A 20,305-nucleotide genomic window follows, 5' to 3' on the forward strand; every position below is an offset into this window, starting at 1 on the left:
AGTTTCTCATATGCGACTTTTCTGTAATGGTCTTGTAACACTTTGGGAAAGTCAATTACTACTTCTTGACCGATTACATTCCCCTGCTTAATAGGAGGTGCGTGGCATCCCAGTAATGGGTTTTAAAGGCAACAATGGGAAAATAAAGATTTTCTTCTTATGCAAGCAGTTTAACTTGTGCTGAAAACACGTGATACAAATTCCCTTTGTTATAGAAGGCTTCCCACAGCTGCGAACTTCCCTCGCTCCAACATCTACGCAAGTATGAATTCTGTTTGCTGCAGTTATTGGCAGGGTAATAGCTTCCCTCACTGGCTCCAATGTCTTTTGTGGGCATCTTCGGCTTCCTGACTTAATGGCGACTGCTGCTGCTACTTCCCACACACATGGGACCCAAACCCCTCTGCTTCATGGGTGTGTCAGATCCGGACTCAAATGGAGAATTTCTGCAGTTTCCCTCTACTTGCTTCTGCACACGGTCCTTGTGTGGATGCACAACTTCAGCTCTACATTCACAGCAATTGGGCGCAGCTGGAAAGACTACTGGTTTCAGTCTCTTCCATTGCAGCCACTGTTTGTGAGCACAGGACCAATTCAGAGCCTGCAGGTGACATCTGCTCTTCCTTCGCTCTGGTCTTCCATGTGTGATCACACAGCATTGTGCTCTGCTTCTTCTGCTACTATTACCAACCTTCCAACTGCTCCTTCCTGCAGCAGCCTTTTATGCCCCTCGGGTGAATTAACTGGCTTCAGGTGCAGGCCCTTAAGGTTCATTGCCTGACCCTGACTCAGGCTGCTAGGCCTGCCTGTCCTTTAGCTCTACATGTCTCTTCAGTCCTATTCTTTGACATAGTCCGAGGGATTCTGGGACATGTTGCCCCTTTAAGGAAATCACAGATTTCTTCCTCCTTATTTCTACCAGTGGTTAAAAAAAATATATATTTTTTAATTTATCTAATTTTGTGTCTTTCTTGATAAGAAAGGGATTGTAGGGTTTAACCCTGAGGAGGCTATATTTCTGTCATCCTTTTTAGCATACCTTTGCCAATGGGGCAGATGTATAATTAGGGTTACGTAAGACATGTTCTTTGGAGGCAACACTTTTTTGGATCATGCCTTTGGAGTTCACCCTTCCAATCTTAACAGGAGGTCGAGATATATCAAAACAACAATAAACCAATTGCTCCTGTTAATCGGTGGTAAAAGCATCTCTCTCCAAAGAGAAATACTGTGGCTCACCCTGCGAAATCGCCCCACTAGCCTGGGCCTCGTCTCCGCTCAGGTGATCCTCTACCAGTACACTAGACCCAGGATTGGAATCAGGAAGCGTCTGTCCACCTGGGAGGAGACTTAAGGTGGGGGAATCACAGGATTCTCCATGGTATCCTTTTGTTCCATAGCAAGTGTGTTGCCACTGAGCTCTCCTTCCAAATATATTCTTTTTGCTTGAGGAAGCAACAGATGGTTTACTTCAAAGGCGGAGGGCAACTTCATGTACATTATTTAACCTTTCTTCTATCAGTGTGTCTGCGATGCAGGTCTAGAACATCTGGGTCGGGTCACACAGTGCCCAGGCAGAATTGGTGGGAGAAGCCACTGGAGCACACCTCTCATCACAGGCCCAGTGGCTCACTGGATGTGCAAAGCAGACAACGAGAAACAGAGATTTACATTCATGCTGTGCTGTCACCGAGTACTGCAGGTGGCTCTTACCCATTCCCCGCTGGTCCCTATAACTTCTTATTGCTGCAGTACTGGGTATGAGCTGCACAGACAGCCCCGCCTCTGAACCCGACTATTGGCGTTCTTCACTAATGGACTGCCTAACTGTTAGTGATGGCAGCTTCATCTGTTATTTCTCCAGCTAACAAGATCTAGAACCCAGGTGAAAAAAGCTGTGGAACATTTAGTTTACTGTCTTTTCTCACGTGCAACACAAATATCTGCTCTCGGCATGGCCTCTTTGTCTAGGGTTGCAAGGACTGGTCTAGGGGTAGCAGACGGGGAGCCAGGGGTATCAGCTGCTACCCCTGGAAACCCCCAAATGACATCCCTGTGCCCACCCCAGTTTGTATTCGGTCAGTCTTGGCTGCAGGGCCCTTTGTCTTAAATCTTTTACTCATTACTATATACAAAAACGTGTCGACCCAGGTGTTTCGGCCTATAGATACCCAGGATCCACCCATCCCTAGTGTTCCCAAGGCATAATTCCATGGCCATCAGGACAGGCGGATCAATTGTGTTGCACACATGTTTTGGGCTGTTTTTATTTAGTAGAAGTCTTCGATGGACCAACAGTCTTCCGGATTAAGTATTGGCTGTGCTTGCCGAGCACAGGGTCATCAATTTGTCTCCAACCTCACATCATGAAGCTTCACAGCTATGCTGAAGTCACAGCGCGAAGCCTGTCTTTACATGTGCCTGCTATCCCAACATTTCAGCAGCCCAATTTGCCAAAGGGTGAATGCTGCGTGGACAAAGACCTCTTCAAAACGTGTGGTGTGCCGGCACCATTATTAATGTTCCGAAATGGCTGAACAGGGTTTGATTGTGTATGCAGGAGATTATGCTCCTAATGCGTTCTTCTTGGGGCTGTGTTCTGGGGAGCTTGCACAGAGCTGGGCTGATTTTATTCTATCTCTTGAGTCTACTATAAATAAATGGTCCCAGAGACCTGCTGAGTGCTTCCAGATATTTATTCTATCCCAAATTCAGGCTGGGAGAGCCCAGCCCCGCAATGGAAGGAACCTGCAATACTCTGCTAGTGGAGGACAGCCAGGTACCCACATCTTCCGTACTATGACAAGACGTACTCTGTTGGAAACGTGAATTCGAGCGAACAGCCCATCTCCCCCCAGTTCAGTGCACATAAATCGCTGACCAACCAAGATCTTACATGGTCCCTTTCTGCAATGGATATACAGCAAAAACGGCCATTGAGTACATCCTAACTCAAAAGGCATCAATTGTGCGCAGTACTGCACCATTAACTTTTTTATGCTTTTTAGTGCAACAAGCCTGTTGGGGTGCACAACAATGAGATACAGAAATTGAACTTTCAGTAAAGGGGACACGACGGGCGGTCGGGAGTGGATATGGGCATCAATCCTTACAGTGTTAACCATAGAGGCTGACCAGTGCACTTTGAAGATGTCCGTTGATCATATGAATTGGGCCTCCCAAATGGGAGTAATGATCCAAATCAGTAAATATGCTGGGGATTCAATTGAAGTCCATGGTGAAAAAAGAAAATGTCCCCCGACAGAAGAGGCTCAGATGGCACGTTTCCCTTCCTAATGGGCAATCCTATTTTTGGGCGTACCCAAATCGGAAGGATGAGTAATGTTTATGGAGTAAAGCAAGAGCGAGGCGAGGTTTTAACTGGATCATGAAACTGAGGGAGGCCGTGATCTGGTTTTCTCCAGTTCTACATGTGGTCACCTCTGGGCACAAACAAAAAAACAACCTCAAAAGGAAAGTTATAGTTGATTACTTTGTAAAATTGAACAATAGAATTCTGTAACTGTCCAAATACCATAGGACCTCGTGTGGCATGCAGAATAAATCTGAAGACCCCCGCCCCCAAAATGACGGCCCAGGTCCATTCCTCGTTCCCTCACTTTTGATACATTCAGTGAAAGTCTCAGATGTGCATCAAATCCGGACTGATCTTTCTGTCAGCAGACATTAGTCTAGAAACTGCATGTCTATGAAACACCGGTGGAAACTATACTGCAGAAATGGTGAAGTAATGGTATTTGCACAGATATTGGTTGTGTTTTGTAATACAAGTGTGCTTTTTGTAATCTGCCTTTGTTCGGGTAGAAACAAATGACACAGGAATTACGCAGAACGGGTGGACAATTGAATACCCATACACAAACCAAAACTGTTGGATTAGCCTATGATTATTTCATTGTTTTTAAACCTTCATTAAGATTCCAACGGCTGAATCAATACTGAACTAGACAGGGATTCGCTCTGCTGAAAAAAGACCGAGTTTACTTCAAAAAGCTGAGCTATGCTGGAACCTTGAGCCATTCGAAAAAAGAATCCTTTTTTGAAGTCCCATTTCTCTACCCACTAGAAGCTGAAAAAGGAAACCCAGCTCATAAGCTGCTGCTGTTGTTGTACGGTATGAAATGATAGGTTATTTATAACGCACTTAATACCCAGAGGTTTCCAAGCGTGGACCCAGGGATCGAACCTGTGTGGCTCCATGTCGTCTTGCTTCCAAGGCAAGCACGTTGCTGCTGAGTTAAGCTATTCTCCCGAGTAAAGCCCCATCTCTAATTGAAGGCTGTGCCATTTGTGCTAGTCCATATGTAATTTTTGTTTAGGGAAGATCGCAATCACTGCCTCTTTTCTAGATCTTTGAAATCTTTTATTAGTATTAGCTAGTCTATCCCCAATATATAAGTAATATCAGTCACTTGGCTAGATCTAGCCTTTCCGTCGTGGCACTTCCTTGCTTATTTGGCCCTAAAGGGGTTCAGACCTGCAAATTCTTCGACCCAGCACACTTTTTACTAACCTTCTATTTCTTTGAAACCTTTCCCAGAGAGACAAATTATACTGATTACCTCCTCCCCTTCCCCCAGACTACCCTCCAAGGATAGATTTCTCTCCACAAAGCTTTATTTAAATAGGACGTTAAATCTGTTTTTGAAGCCCGTTATCAAGCTGCTTGGCCAAAAGATTTCTTTGTGCAATATAACAGTATACCGTCAAAGATACTGTGAAACTCAATAACCGTCACATTGTTTATACCGGTATACTGTTAAGTGTGCTTTTCAATCTGATTTGGAAAGGCTGCAGTAAGCAAGTGCTGCGCAGTCTTGGTCCTGCACTCTTGGATGTGCCGTCTGCCAAGAGGGCCTTGTTTGGCAGACAAGAGCATAGGGAATGAGAGGCCACATTAGTAAATGCAGCTTTGCTGATGTGACCGCTCGCTCTCTGACCCGACTACTGATCACAAAGATCAGCTGACTTTGCACAAATTGTGTTGAAAGCTGTCCAGTGCCTGAACCTTTGTGTTCTGCATGCAAAGCTCGTAACTATCAGCTGACAGACTGGCTCTGTAATCATACCGGAGACTCCAGTTCATAGACTCCGCCAGACCTGGATTTCATGGGCAAACTAGAACAAAGTTAGTTTGTTTCAGGCATTTATTTGAAAGGCAGCATACAGATTTTAAACTATGCTGCTCCGCGCTACAGGTTGGATCTTCTATGGTGATTGTCGCGATTTTCACTTTACAATTAGCAAGACCACAGGGACATCACAAGGGTGAGCTGAGGGCCTGAACTGAAAGTGAGCATTTTATTTTTCCTTTTGTTCGTATGTAATAAAACGTTCAGGGGCTTGCAAAACAGTGGATCCAGGAGCACTTTGCTTAGCAACCACTCAGCCAGCAGGAGCAGCCTGATTCATCATGTGCCATTAGTTCAGTAAGTTAAGGTCCTACTGCACTGAGCAAACACATTGGAACAGCACTTCTGGCTGTGCAAATTGTTAAAAAAAAGACAGCCAGTGAAGTCCTGCATATCTAATAACTCTTCCCCAAGGTTTAGATTCAATGAACTTAAGTTTCTCAGTCATGGATCGGATAGCCATCCAGTTCTGTTTTAGCTTAGAATTCTTGGATTTTTAGTTTTCCAACCAATTTGAAAGATGGGAACTACACACTCCAGAATTCAATGGGGGGAATGAACTAGATGCCCGTCTGATGCATGTCCACAACCTATTTAAGCTCAGTAGACTAGGCATGGACTGGCCTTTAAGGCAATAGGCCCACGGGCGAACCAAAACCGCAAAATGCTTGCATGGGCCCGTTTTTTGGGTCAAAGTGGGCCAGTTTGAGTGACTTCACTATGAAGCTAATCGTTTTGACCACTGTTTGCTGAATAAATATTCTTTTAAATGTACAATTTGCATCACATTTTTATCAAAAATCTCCCCATGGGGTACTATTCACTGTTCCAAAAGGAATGAATTCCCATTTGCAACTGTAGGCAACTATTATGTTGGTGCCCGAGACAATTGTATGCCCCAGTCCGACCCTGCTGTAAACTGTGTGAACACTGGGCCCATCGGTGCTTTCTGCTAGTAAATAAACTGCCACCCCCACTGTCCTCCATGTAGATTTGCACATTGGCACTGGAGTTGTTGCTTTGCTTGATCCTTCACCTACCTGCCTTCTGCATATGGCACCCGACTGTTTTTTTTTTTCCTTCAATTTGTGACACCACCCATGAAAGCATTCCTCCCTCTGAACTCTCATCACAAGGGTCCTATTGCACTCAGACCTGGGGAAAACATTAATGATGGGGATGTGGTGAGGTAGTGGTCGAGGCCATATTTGTGCCGATATGTATTTAAACTTTTAGTCATTTTCAAAGGTTTTTTTTTTTACATCATCTTTAAGAAGGTAAAAGGAAATGTATTGCAAGAATCAAGAAAGAAATCAACAGCGAACGCTGGCCTTTTAGGATTACATGGTCAGTGGTGACTCTGACATCAGACCTTCATAATACACCAGGCAGATGGTAAAGATCATTATGCAACCTTTCGGTGTGCCTGTGTTGGCTATGACATTTTGACAAAAGCAACACAATGACGCACAGGAGTGACTTTTCTCCCTTTAATGCGATAAAGAGTTGTCAAAACACACTTTTTGTCGCAGCGAGGGGCATGGTGGTTCCAAAAAAATGCAAGTCGAGGCCAATTTTCAAATCGATGACCTGTGACTGAGCAGCAAGCTCATTGCTCAAAATGTGCACTATAACACTACCACTAGTCACTTTCCTTCAAGGCGATCAACGAGTGATCACCATGAAAGACCAATTCGGCAGCCGCCTTAGATTCCTGGAGGATCAGCTAAATATGTGCAGAGACAAAAAATGCTACCTTGCTGCAGCTGGAAAATCCTTCCTGCGTGCCAATAAGGAAAAGGATTTACTTTGGGTTGGCGGCTTTGGGGTGTGTGTGTATATATTTATAATGGATCTTTTCTAAACATATGACAATGGGGGATCCCCCATCATTGAATTTACATATGAGTCGCACCACGCAATTCACTCATCTCTGCTGGTATTCCTTGCTGCCATACCAAAGGGTTACGTGTCTGTGATTACTGAACAGCTTTTGGCCTGCAAATAAACTAAAGGCTGTAACGTAAAGATATAGAGAGTGCGTGTATGCGCACAAGAGCTTACTACCATCAGCCTCCATTGAACTGTGGCATGCAGATTATCAAGATGGCAACATGTTCATCTTCACCAGTAGCCATAGGGGGAGCTAAAAGCCTTAATGACAGCTTAAGAAAAGCTGTTAAGTTTGCTTTGCCAGTCGCAGCAGGGCTCTCCCCCTACCCCGCCACCCCCTCCTCCTCTCTACACGTGTGTTTGTGTTGTTTGGAAGCAAGGGGTGGCATTTCAGTGGAAAGTAAGCCCAATTCTAGCCCTGGGTGCCTGGTTTTGTTTGTGGTGATAAATCTGACCATGCATGACCTTAAGAAAATAGTTAAGATTAGCTGACTCCACCTGCTATACTGCAATGACATACTGTAATTTGGCAAGAAGGTTATTGTACTGACATAAAACTAATACCGTGACACCCCTAGTGCAATATTAACACCCTGGAACATAACCTGGCATCACTGCCACTTATGGAGCCATTTTGATCAGATTTGATTAGCTAGAATGTCTGATAGATGGGGTTGGAAGCCGTCAAGCATAATTTACAGTACCAACTAACCGGTAATAACTCAACAGTAATGTCTGCCCGGAGAACATTAATACTTGTCTTTGGCTGTATTAGCAATAACGACCATCAGGCAGGGTGCAAATACCGATTGGCAGGTTGGGGATTTCATATAATGAAAATAGCAGTGGATTAGTGTAAGAGCAGGCAGAGGATTGGCCATAAGAACATACTAAATGTGTGAAAGACTGTTAATCCCTTTTCTCCATTAAGATCACCATGACACCTTTTTCACGTTTGACCCTCTTACATATTAACCTATTTAATCAATCCTTGTGCAGGGGATGGGGGGGGGAGCGCATTTCTGATCAGGTAATGCGCTGGGGTGCTCTGTGCCTTAACCATGGCTCCAGGCATTAACCATGGCTCCAGGCATTAACTGACCGGTAATTCCTTATTGCTATTAGCATCCCGGCATGTCAAACCAGGATGCAAATAGTTTTTTTTTTTTCTCCAAGTTGAGAAACTGAGTTTGCCGTTTCTTAACTTGAAAAAAACTACAATCCTAGAGGGCCACCATTAAAGAGGGATAAGGGAACAACATGTAGTCCCTTCTCCCTTTACATTGAGGCCATCGTCCTGACTGGGATGAGCCAGGAACAGGGTTTCTGGCAAGGGACAAAGGAGCGGCAGGTTAAGTGGGTGGGGGCTTAGATATGTGGAAAGGGGGGGGTTGAGTTAAGGGGACGTGGGGGCGCACTTACCTCGATCCCGGCTGGGCAAGATGTCGTCCTGCTCTGAGGAGGCTCACAACGGGGGCTTTAACATGTGGTAGACCCCGCTCTGAGCCTCTTGCTTGGTTGGGAGGCCTCCACACGCCCCTCGCCCCGTGCTAATTCACAATAAAATAAATCCTATTGCATTCTCCCATTTCCACGAAGGACTTCATCCTAAAAAAAGCTTTAAAATTAGTGTTGGCCATCGTGGCAATACACAGCCAAAACATATATTTTTTTTTTTGTTTTTTTTTCTATTTACTTGGTGTTTCTTGAAGCTGAGGGTGTTGATACCTCCACATGCATAGCTCTAAGTAAAACGTAATTGCCTTGTTGTAAGTTTAAATAATAATGTGCCTTGCAGGTGTGGTCTCCGTTTCCTCTGTATAGTTGCATCTAGGGCAAAATGAGTGGAGCTGAAAAAGGGGAGGGAACACATGCTTTCTAAATCTAGGAGCAGACAATATTTTTCTGCTGCATGATCGCACATAGGATTATACTTCAAACAGTATTTTTTTGCAATGGTTAAACAAGGTAGGTGTGCAGTATTGTCAACATGGAGCACCAAATTGAATCTGCAATCCTCTCCTTTATGATTAAGAAAACTGTTCTGATACATACTTACCAATCATCAATTGTCACTCATTAATAGCCCGTGGTATGTGAATAAATGGGGGTTAGAGCAACCTTTTTTTTTTTTATTATTCCTGGCTAGTAGGTTGCACTTTGTCTCTAGGGTAGATCCGATCTTTCGGTGAGTGTGTGGTGGCGATGCATATGGGCTACTGGGCACAGGTAGACTATGTAGAGCATGCAGGGGGTTTGGTAAGGCATGGCTACAGAAAGGTGAGTGGATGGGGCATGCAGGAAGAGATTTGGGACAGGGGATTGGGTGGAGTTCTTTTAAGACAGTTTGTGGGGACCTGGCAATGTTGCCATGGGGATCATGTGTAAGATTTGAGTTGGGTGGCCATTGAGAGCAGGTGGTACCTGGGTGGCCAATTGGCGGTCGCCAGTGGGACGTGGTGAAAGGGGCCAGGTTGTGGCAGTATTGGGGCTAGTTGGTACTACAGGCAGGGTTAGTTTGTGGGGGGAAGGCATGGGAGAAGGCTAGCAGATACGAAGGAGAATAGCTGCGGTTTTGGGTGGGGATGTTAATGGGCTGTGACTCCTGCAATGGTTTGATAGTGAGTGGCTAGGGTATAAACCGATATGTGGCTACTGCTACTTTGTTGTTGAGCCTGGGATTGAACCCCCTAGGATGGGGAAGGGAATGGGGTAGGGTGGGAGAGCGTTGTGCTGAGGGGGCGGTGTTGAGGTGTGGCAGAGAGCTCGGCAGTGTGGATGGCTGAGGCTCTAACAAGGTATGCAAGTCTCTTGTTTTTCCTTCTGAATCCTCCGCATATGATTTTAACACTGATCAGATGAGATCAGGAACACCTTGTTCTTTTCACTTGCATGTAACATTACTGCGCTCTTAAATAACCTAAGCACACCCCTTCATCCCCCTGGCCCTCTTCAATGACAGTGCACTAACTTTTAAACTGGCCCCAAATGCTTTAAAACATCCTTTTGTTAAATGTAAATGCTTTACAGATAACCTGGCAGATGGACCCGTGTCTGAGATTTTATAACGGCCCTTTTGTGATTGCTAGGGTTCTCATGTGAGCTACTAAATATTTTGAACATTTGAACATTTCCACCACGCAACTTCTCCATCGGAATCTCCACATAATCCTTGCAGGAGGGGAGGGGTCCCACTTGCCATGGACATTCTTTTGTATATTTCAGTTCTTGAATACTGGTATGATGTCATAGGAATACAAAATGCCTTTAATGGCCTGGACGTTTTAGCAGAACTCATGAAAATTCAATACTGGACTGCCATTACACTGGGAATACCAGAAATGTATAATACTATCTGCACCTTGCCAGAGGTGTAACAGCGAATAGCTTTTTGCGTTTCTTTGTAGGCCTCTCTTCAATCGGATGCTCCTGACAACATTAAGCTATATTCGGTACAGGTTGTTATTGAAGTATGGCGCGGCTCATTTATTTTAATCCTACCACAAAGGATGGAAGGCAACAAATGTTGGGTATGTTCTAAAATAATGTAAATGTACTGACCTGGGCAGGGCAGTTTAAGAAATCTACACGTGTTGAACATTAGTGTCTGTGAATTAAAATGATGGCTGGCCCACTTTCTCTAATCTTGTATGTGCTGTTTTTTTTTTCCTTTGCAACGCCCCCATCTCCCCCCCCACTCACCACAGGATACAAGATTCCAGTCATTGAAAACCTGGGTGCAACGTTGGATCAGTTTGATACAATTGATTTATCAGATAATGAAATCCGGAAGGTTGAAGGGTTTCCCTTGCTAAAAAGACTAAAAACGTTACTCATGAATAACAACCGAATCAGGTGAGTGAGGAAATGGTGCCTTTTGATAAACGTGTGTCTCAAAAAATGTGACCAAGCATTGCTTTATCTTTCCCTTAGCTTTACTTGTCCTGTGTATCTTTTTTTTAATAAGTCTGTTTTAATGAGAATTTGATAATAGACCAGCTGCAAATGACATTTCTATATACACAAGGCTTCTACAAGTTACTAGCCTTCGTTTAACTTCCATGTTTACTATTTTGTCCAACAATTTCCCCCCCCCCCCTCGCCCACCAAAGGAAACCATTCCTCCTATACAGGAGCCTATGCCAATTATGATAGCTCGCATGTGAATCCGTACCCCTAGTGTTCTTAACAGCTTGCTCCTTAATCTATACCTTCATGGGGCATCTTGAGTTCCAAAGGTCTAACTTCACTCTACACCATACCTATTCCAAGGATACATTCTTATGCAATTGCGGCTTATATAGCGTATGCTCTTTATTTCATACATAGGCTAAAAAGGGGTGCTTGCGTGTTGAATTATTTATGCATGGCGTCAGTAATTGGGGCTGAGATTATCTCCATCAACCACCAATACAAGATTATTAGTTCCTCTGGGGTTTTCCAAAACCTTGCTTGGGCTGTTCTCACTGACATAAGTAAATGGGGGGGGAAATGAGTTCAGCTTTTGGGCCCGGACATTGGACAGGTGTCTTCAGGCACGTCTCCGATATTAATTGGTGGTTATCGGGCGGGTTAGACCTGAAATGTTTTATTTTTTTGCAAGGAAATCCTTCCAATCTATTTTTGTGATGGTGCAGCTCCATGTTGGGGCAGTGTTTCTAAGGTCCACTTTGGGTAGGACTTTATAAAACTATCCCCATGGTATACAGAGCCCCAACTTCTAGTATGTCTGTACTTTCCACAGTTTTGGTGGTATGGCAGAGCAGCCAGGCTTATCTTAGGAGGGAGATGTGATTTTTGTAGCTAAGTACAAAGGACTAGGGCCAAAGAAACACATAGACTCGTAGTTATATCAAAATGAGTATTTATTTGATGTACACAGGGCAAAGATACATTTTCAGATGGGTAGGTACTATTAAGCTAATGTTCACAATAGAAAACCATGCAATACTTCATGTGAGTAAACAGCAATGTAAAGTCTTGGTGATGAATGAAATCCACAGCTCAGTAAAACCACTGTTCTAGTAACTCAAAATAGTCTGTTGTAGGAATAAAAATGAAACTGGTCAGTACTTTTCAAGATTTGTATTACATTTTAAGGGGCTTCTGGTTTTAGCAGTTCATCCCCATCTAGGTATGAGTAGATTGGAGGGAAAGTGGGTAAGGCACAGCTGTAGGAAAGGCAAAGTTCGCAAGGATTCTTCAATATAGAGCTTTTGTTGGCCAGAGAGGGTCCTGGGACCTCTGGAAAGGCTCCCTGTATGTGCACAAGCTTTATGCCTGGCAGGACGTGTGTACGCGAATACCCAAACACCGGAATCGGCACTCCAGCAACAAAGAAGCGGCAGAAAAACTCTTGGTACGTATTACCCTGATCCTCCACAGTACCGTAGGAGTGAAGAAGTTGCAGCTGGGCACCTTCACAATGCAGCACTGGTGTACTCAGTCTCCTGTTCCTTGGCCATGGTGACAAAAGGAGAGACTCAAAGGGATTTTGCAGCAGCAGCTGATAGAGGGAGCTCCCAGCTAAAAAGATTCTTCATGCTCCAAGGCAGGCCTGTGCTTTTGGTGCCTTTCCACAGAAACCAATGAAGAAAGAAAGGTTCTTTTCTAAACAATTCACCTTGCCTACTTGCTCCTGCACTCTGGTGGGGACTTTGGGGGCAGGGGTCTTGCCTCTGGTGGTCCGGGAGGAGTCCACCAGGGAACCTTTTTTCGCAGCAAGACTATGCACTGCACTGAAGCTATAGATCCCAGGGTATTGGCGGTTTGCAGCCCCAGGAAGGTCGCAGCACGTCGTGGGATGGCTTGAATTAAAGTTAGTCTTGGGACTAATTATGCCCACCAGTCCAAGCGAGGAAGTCCTCCTCTTCAGAGCTTCCAGGTTTATTTTGAAAACTGGGTCATAACAGTGGTACTTCAGCATGCTTCTCCGGTTTCTGAAAGGGACTGCAGGCCATCTTCAGGTCTTTTGTTGCGCTGGTTGACTTGGCTTTTACCTCAGGATCTTCTCTTTAAAAAAAAAAAAAAAAAAATACATGTTTAAATCCAGGGTCCCAGCTAATCAGGTCATGTACATTTCAAACGTTGGGAGGTGGCTGCCCATTCATGTCAGCCAGCCTCCCAGTTGGAACTGGTTCCAGGCAGGCATCCGAAGAGAAGGGCAGAGTTTTGGACTTCTCCCATACTTCCTGTCCTTGCAGATGCACTGGAACCTAGGCGAGCTTCACAAAGGATTCCCGCTGAAGACCAAAGTCAAACCAGGACCCCCACCCGGGGCGGCAGAAGGGCCAAAAAAAGGACATGCACACACAAACTAGTGAAAAAAAGAAAGGGGCCAACATTTTGGGTCAATGGTGGCCCTTCTGTGCATCACTGTGGGTGTGAATACTGCCAGGGTAGGAAAAATTCACAAGTCTGTAAAACCCGCCCACTGCTTGTTACAGGAGCAGTGAGAAGGGGGATACTGTGTAACCCCTCAGCTCTCCACATAAGGTGGTGTGTGCTGATCTCCCAAAAGAAACAGTAAGGAGCACATGCCCCCCCCCCCCCCCCCCAGCACCGATCCTTCGAATATAGTTCTCACAAGGAAAATTTAAAGGGAATACAAAGGAAAGCCCAAATGTAAGAGCATTCCGGATTCTGAGTAACCAGGGGAAAGTGGACACAAACGTGTTCTGTGAGAGCCTGCCCTCTCACAATCTGATGAGCACTGCCTCTTTTGGGAGAAAGGGGAGGCGAGCCAGAAGTTTGACCAAGATCGTTCAAACTCTTTACATTTTGGGTCTCTCCCTTCTTGTGGCCAGTCTTAACATTGGGACTAACTGGGAAGCTAAGTAGCTCCAAATGGAAGGGACGTTCAAGCTACTAGCCCCTCTTGATCTAAGTAAAACCTGGCAAATAACCTTGAGGGGGTGGGGGGTTATGAGCCCTTAGGAACTTGCCCATATGTACTTCCCCATCACTCTTTAGACTTCTAGCCATAGCCCTAGCAGGGATCAGTATTGGAAGAGCCTGAAGGAGCAATTTCGAGATGTCATTTGTTCCTTAGCTTCTTTTAATAGCGTGGGAATGTTAGCTTTCATCAGGTGTTCATATTTTGGTGTGATTCTAACCCCCAAGTATAGTATGCCTTGCTCTGCCCACTTAAATGGAAACCTATTTGCCAGGGCGCTTAGTGGTTTGGGAGATGCTGTAATGTTTAGCCCAAACAAGTTCTCGTTCTTCTTGAAACACCAAGCTTCACTAAAACTTCTTAATGTAGTCGGCTATTCTGGTAAGAGTAAAAGAGGATTAGGAAGGGAACCTAATGTCGTCTGTGAATAGTGTCACTTTATTGGTGGCATTGCCTTGAGCTACTCCCTGAATATTAGGGTTTAAGCTTACGGTTTGGGCTAATGACTCAATCGCCAAGGCAAAAACCAAAGGTGACAATTGACAACCATGCTTGGTTCGTCTTCCCAAGAGTGTTTCGTTGGATGGTGGTGGGGCGGTTGTGGAGGGGAAATCCACTTTCATTTGGGGGATTTTGAAATTCGCCTTGATGTTTATCTAGTGATGTTTGCAGCAAATGCATGTGCTTTTTAATTGGGCTTCCATATATTCCCAATTAATGCCATTGAAAGCCTTGTGTGCATCTTATGCTACTAAAAACCCATCAGGGTTCGGAGGAGCCACTGCTAGAAGATCCACCATTCTTCTTATATTATCATGACCCCTCTATCAAGCCAGTTTGATCCCGATCAACGATGGGACCTTTCCAATCTGACAGTGAGAATGTTGCCATGCGTTTTTGCATCAACATTTAGAAGTGCTATTGGACGGTAGGAGTCGCAGACCCAAGTCTTTCCCAGGCTTCATGAGTAGGGATGTTGATTCGGCCATTTGATTCTGATACTTTCTCTGATTTTAGAAAGGAGTTGTATAGCTTAGTGAGGTGGGGAACCAAGATTTGGGCGAACATCTTAGAACCTATTTGTGAAATCGTCAGCATCTGGGGCTTTCCCATTCGGAAGTGAGCAAATTGCTTGTGCCACCTCTTGTTCTGTTTGCTGCCTTTCCAGGATCTCGTAACTTTCCTCCGATACCTTGGGAAGATTCACCAGCACTATAAAATTGTCACTCTGGATTGGGTTCCAGTATTGTTTAGCTGCCACTGGTTTTTTTCCAAGTTGTCCCAATTCTTTGGTAAGCCTTACCCCTTTCTGATCTGTTAGAGCTATAATGTAGTTGCGGCTGGACAATTTATGTAGTTTGCCAGACAGTTTATTGGCATTATTGCTGCTAGCATAATATTGTTTTGTGTTTATAATCCACTGGAATTCTAAAAAGCAGCCAGCTACTTGCTATACACCATGCTATAACCGCAAACATGCCTGTGTGCTCAACTGCTAAGTCGTAGGTGGTTTAAGTCCTTGATCGTATGGTTTCTTTTTCATCCAGTATCTAATTTGTTGTTTTTCTGCATTTTATTTCAGTCGCATAGGTGAAGGAATCGAGCAGGTTTTGCCAAACCTCACCGAGCTAATTCTTACATGCAATAACATTGTTGAGTTGGTGAGTACATTTTGTGTTAGTTTGATATGACATTGTTTGCTTTGGCATTGTTGTGCTAATGGCAGTTCTTAAATGTTCTTTGTTGACATTACTGTGATTACTGAAAACTGTTTTGTGCAAACTGGTATGAAAAGAGAAACTAAAAGAAACCTGGTACCCCTCCTAAGGAAAATCCTTTTCAGTTTCAACCACAAGTTAACAGAATAACCTAACATGCATGTTCCGAGACCCTTATGTGTAGGGTTTTGGAAGATCAATCCGCACCTTGGTGGCAGGGCTTTCGGTCTAGTGCCTGGCTCGCAAATGGGTAAGTGTGGCAAAGCAGTCAAAATTATACTCTTGAGGGGAGCTGGGTGGAGAACATACAGGTTAACCCACTTATTCATACACTCTATATGTGTTATGTTAATATGCGTTTGCATTGCACTGAATGATTACCCTAGTAGTGGCTAAGTATGTCAAAATGCACCCTTACAGCTTGAGCAGAAACTGATGGGCAGTAGGTTACAGGCAAATTGTGTGTTGGGATAGTCTTTTAGGGAAGTGACTTGCACAGAAGATCCTAAATCTTCATGAAGCTGTTAAGGAATCAAGCTATCAGTGATTTTTTTTGGGTAGAATTTGAAGAACTGCCCTTGCTAACAAACGGAAAACTAATGGTAAAGCGATGCAGTTATTGTGATGCAAAGCTATAAAACTAGGGGCAGACTCTGCACATGTTGTGGTTGTGCTTGGCTTGCACTGTGCGCTTTCCTTTGGGTCCAGGCGTTCAATGGAGCTCCAACTGTGAAGCTGCACAGATCCTGGCCAAATATGACATTGCAAGAACCCTGCATGTCATTGCTGGTCCATGCAGACATTGACAAATTGCTGGTGAATCTGGTGTACATACTCGCATAGCAGTCTCTGCTGCCTTGGTGGATAAAGCAGTGCAGGAGTAGGTTTGTCTGTTCTGAATAAGGGTTCTGCAGCTGTTGGACTTGGGAAGTAGTAAAATAACAGCTCATAAAAACCAACTCGATACTTTTGGGTTACAACCCAAAGTATAACCTTATTTAGATTACAATAAGCAGTCCATGTGAGTCAAACCTACAACCCATTCAGAATGGCAGTCTATTGTTGGGGAGTAAAACCTGGTAGATCTGTGGTGCGTGCTTGGATCACATGCTAAGCATAGGCCGACATCTAGTGGTAGCCGCGAGCATTACATGTTTTGTTTTCGAAACTCAAAGGGATGTCGACAGGGTGTACCAGTAATACTATTGCCAGTGTGATGTCCACTGTACCCATGGTTCTTCACACCTCGGTCCCTCGGATTGTTTTTATCCACCATTGGAGTTGGATGCATATCGTGAAGTTCCTTCTTTGCTGAATCCATTACTTTGAAAAAGTTAAGACTTTTTCTGTCCTTTTGACATCCGTACACCGCAATATCTCTGGCAACAGCTTTCGAGGGAAAGACCATCCATCGACGAGAGCAACTCCTGTCTCGACACTGTGTGCGGTTTACCTAGGCCCCAGAGGGCCACGGCCCTGTACAGTGGGCAGATTCATATTCCAAATGCATATTCCCCTATACTTCATTGTATTCCTCCTGGCTGCCATCTTTATACTCCTTTTAAATTCGGTCCTTCCTTTAACCGGAAAGATTCCCTGGACAAATTCACACAGATATGTATCCTTTGCCTCCCTAGGGACCATGCCGAAAAACAGTGCAATTCTTGCAAACTGTTTTTAGGCCAAAAACCTTTAAAGGACCGAAAAACTAAACACTGGGCCCACCACGTCATGCAGGCCGAGGCCACCATGGACGTCGATGGAGCCTCCAGCGATGGTGGCGTGTAACTGAGAGGTGATCGGATCAAATGGATTCCCATGTTTGTACTCAAACAGACAGGCTGGCGGTTCTGCTATGGAGACGGCAGCTCAAGCACCTCCGTTACATGTTGCACCAAGCGTGTTTCTCTTCCTCTCCACCCCCCGACCATGGCCAACAGTCGACCACGTCGTTGACGGGCCACACATGGTGTCGAAGGGAAGATTGAACATTCCCTGTCCTCTGGGCCATCGTGGTCACGATCACCACATGACTGGCCGCCAAAGAAGACTCTGAAGTCAGTTTCTGACACTGCATCCAAATCTTGAAAGTCCTCAGATTCTAGCAACCATGCATCAAAAGATGCGTCGACGCCCCCTGCAAAAAGCTCAAAAATGAGCAAGTTAATAAAGAAACACATCCCTGATACCTTATTAAAGGCCAGAATGTCAAAGCATAAAATCCTCACCCCACCGACCAGTGGCCAACCGGCTACAGTACAATGACCTGCTCTTAAAGGCTGCAGAACACTTAGATACGTTGGACGCACTAAAGTGCAAAGGGGAATTGCAACACCCTCAAATCCCTCGGATAAGTCGCTAACAAACCCTTTGTGCAGAGAGGAGGTTCAAATACACGCCGGTTTAGATGATGGAACTCTCAGCTTATCCTTCATTACAACCAGGGTGGGCAGAGTTCGTCCTGGGGTTCTTCACAGGGCCCCTCCTCCCAACATAATTTTCAACGGGGCCAAAGGTCCAGAACCAGGGGCCGATCCTCCTCCTCAAGAGGGGGCTCCACCACACCTAAGCAATGACCAACCACTACAGGTCCCCTCCCATGCCTCTCCAGTAGGCGGATGTATTTCTCGCTTTACCCACGCATGGGAGGGGGATCAGTTTGGACAAGTGGGTACTTTCCACCGTCGCAGGGGGCTATTGCATAGAGCTAATGCTAACACCACCCACCAAGAGAAAGACAAACTACACAGGAAGAATGCATCTTGTTATGAAGCACTGCTACTGAAGGGAGCCATAGAAATTGTTCCGGCAAACCAGGTAAACCAGGTAATTTATTAAATTAACTTCCTTGTGCCAAAAAAAGACCTAACAATGCGCCCTTTCCTGGACCTGCGAACACCTATGTCAAGCCACACAAATTCAGCATGACCACGCTACAGGAATTAATCCTACTGCTAAAACTGGGGACTGCATGGCAACCTTGGACATGTAAGATGCATACTTTATATTTCAATGTTCCCAGCGCACAAAGTTCCTGTGCTTCAAAATAGCAAACCAACACTACCAATTCAAGGTGCTACCCTTCGTCATAGCCTCCCCTCCAAGGGTATTCACCAAGGTACTAGCGGTAGTGGCAGCGCACCTACGCAGAGAATCGATCCCAGTCTACCCTTATCTGGACAACTAGCTGATAACCTGGGAATCCCCACAAATTTGCAAGCAAAATACCCAAAGAACAATCCATAGCCTGTTCCAATTGGAATTCTCAATCAAAGAGAAAAAAAATGGTCTTGTTCCAAGCAAAACCAAACCGTTATAGGAGCTGTCGTAAAGAGAGAAGGTGGTCTAGTCTTACCATAGTGCAAAACCTACTCCTGCAAATACCTCAGCATGTAGCTGGTCGCCATATAATCGTACGCAAAGCAATGCGCTTGCTCGGGATGATGGCATCATGCATTTACATGGTTCCGCATGCACAGTTGCACCTGCACCGAATGCAAGAATGGTTATTCTCAGGCAACCGGTCTGTCGAACAGTCTAGTGGTTGTTTCTCTAACCCTAGTTCAAGCACTACGTTGGTGGACCAGGGAAAACCCTTTTCTCAACCCTACAGTGCACGTGATTGTCACAACAGACTCATCTCACCGGGTGGGCAGCCCATTACCTTCACCACACAGCGCATGGCCTGTGGACCCTGATCACAGCCCAAAATCGCATTGCAGTGCTCCAAGCCCTACAAGCTTTTCAAGTGCATCTGTCGGGCCAAACGGTACAGATGCACACAGACGGCACCACTGCCATGTTTTACATGAACGAGCAGGGTTGCACACTGCAAGTCTGCTCAGGCTAGCACAAAGAGTTGAAGTGGGCACTCAATCGGAAGATGTGCCTAGTCTTGCAACATGTTCCAGGTGAAATCAATTCTCTTGCAGAGACCCTCTACCCGAAGAGCACGAGTTCCAGCTCAGCAGAAAAATCTCAGACGATATTTATTCCCCTCTGGGGCTATCCACCCTTGGACTTGTTTGCCACAAGCCAAAACGCACAATGCCCAGACTTGCATCCAGGTTTCCCCAATCCAGGTCCAAGGGGAACACGCTGTAGATGAGCTGGCCAGGGGAATTTGCCTACACCCACCTCTCCCACCCCCTTTCCCCCCAAAACAGCAACTGAGCAGAATAGTATAGTGAACAAGTTGCACCAGGAAAACGATGACGCTATTCCTGATTTGCTCCTATGTTGGCGAGACAACCTTGGTTTTTGTGCACAACTGGCGATGTGCGATCCAATCAAACTCCCATGCTTTTTCAAAATGCTCACCCTGCACGGCAGGACAACATTGCACCCACATAATCAATCCATGAACTTGGCAGCCTGGGTCCTGAAGTCAGTTTGGCCCCTACCTCAAAGGTGTATGGCAATCCTCAAGGCGGCACGTAAACCAAACACCAGAAACTGTTATTTTCACAAATGGAAAAAATTTGTAATTTGATGCCAGTCAAATTTGAAGCTGAACGAATGTACTCTATTGCACGTTCATCCTCCACTTAGACTCTGGTCTAGTATTCAACTCCATGAAGGTCCACCTTGCTGCTCTTTCCGCCCTCACCACGTCTCAAAGGAAGGTGTCCTGATGAAAAGTTCCT

General features: G+C 45.1%; 1 protein-coding gene across 1 annotated transcript in view; it reads left to right on the forward strand.

The window, feature by feature from the left end:
- SNRPA1 (small nuclear ribonucleoprotein polypeptide A') overlaps nucleotides 1-20,305 on the forward strand; it is a 103,457-nt gene that overhangs the window by 14,088 nt on the left and 69,064 nt on the right. The window contains 2 exon segments of the mRNA XM_069625021.1: nucleotides 10,754-10,901; nucleotides 15,524-15,602. Coding sequence (XP_069481122.1) covers nucleotides 10,754-10,901; nucleotides 15,524-15,602 — 227 coding nt within the window.

Source organism: Ambystoma mexicanum, chromosome 11 (assembly GCF_040938575.1).
Source record: "Ambystoma mexicanum isolate Mex_15411 chromosome 11, UKY_AmexF1_1, whole genome shotgun sequence".
Classification (NCBI taxonomy): Eukaryota; Metazoa; Chordata; class Amphibia; order Caudata; family Ambystomatidae; genus Ambystoma; species Ambystoma mexicanum.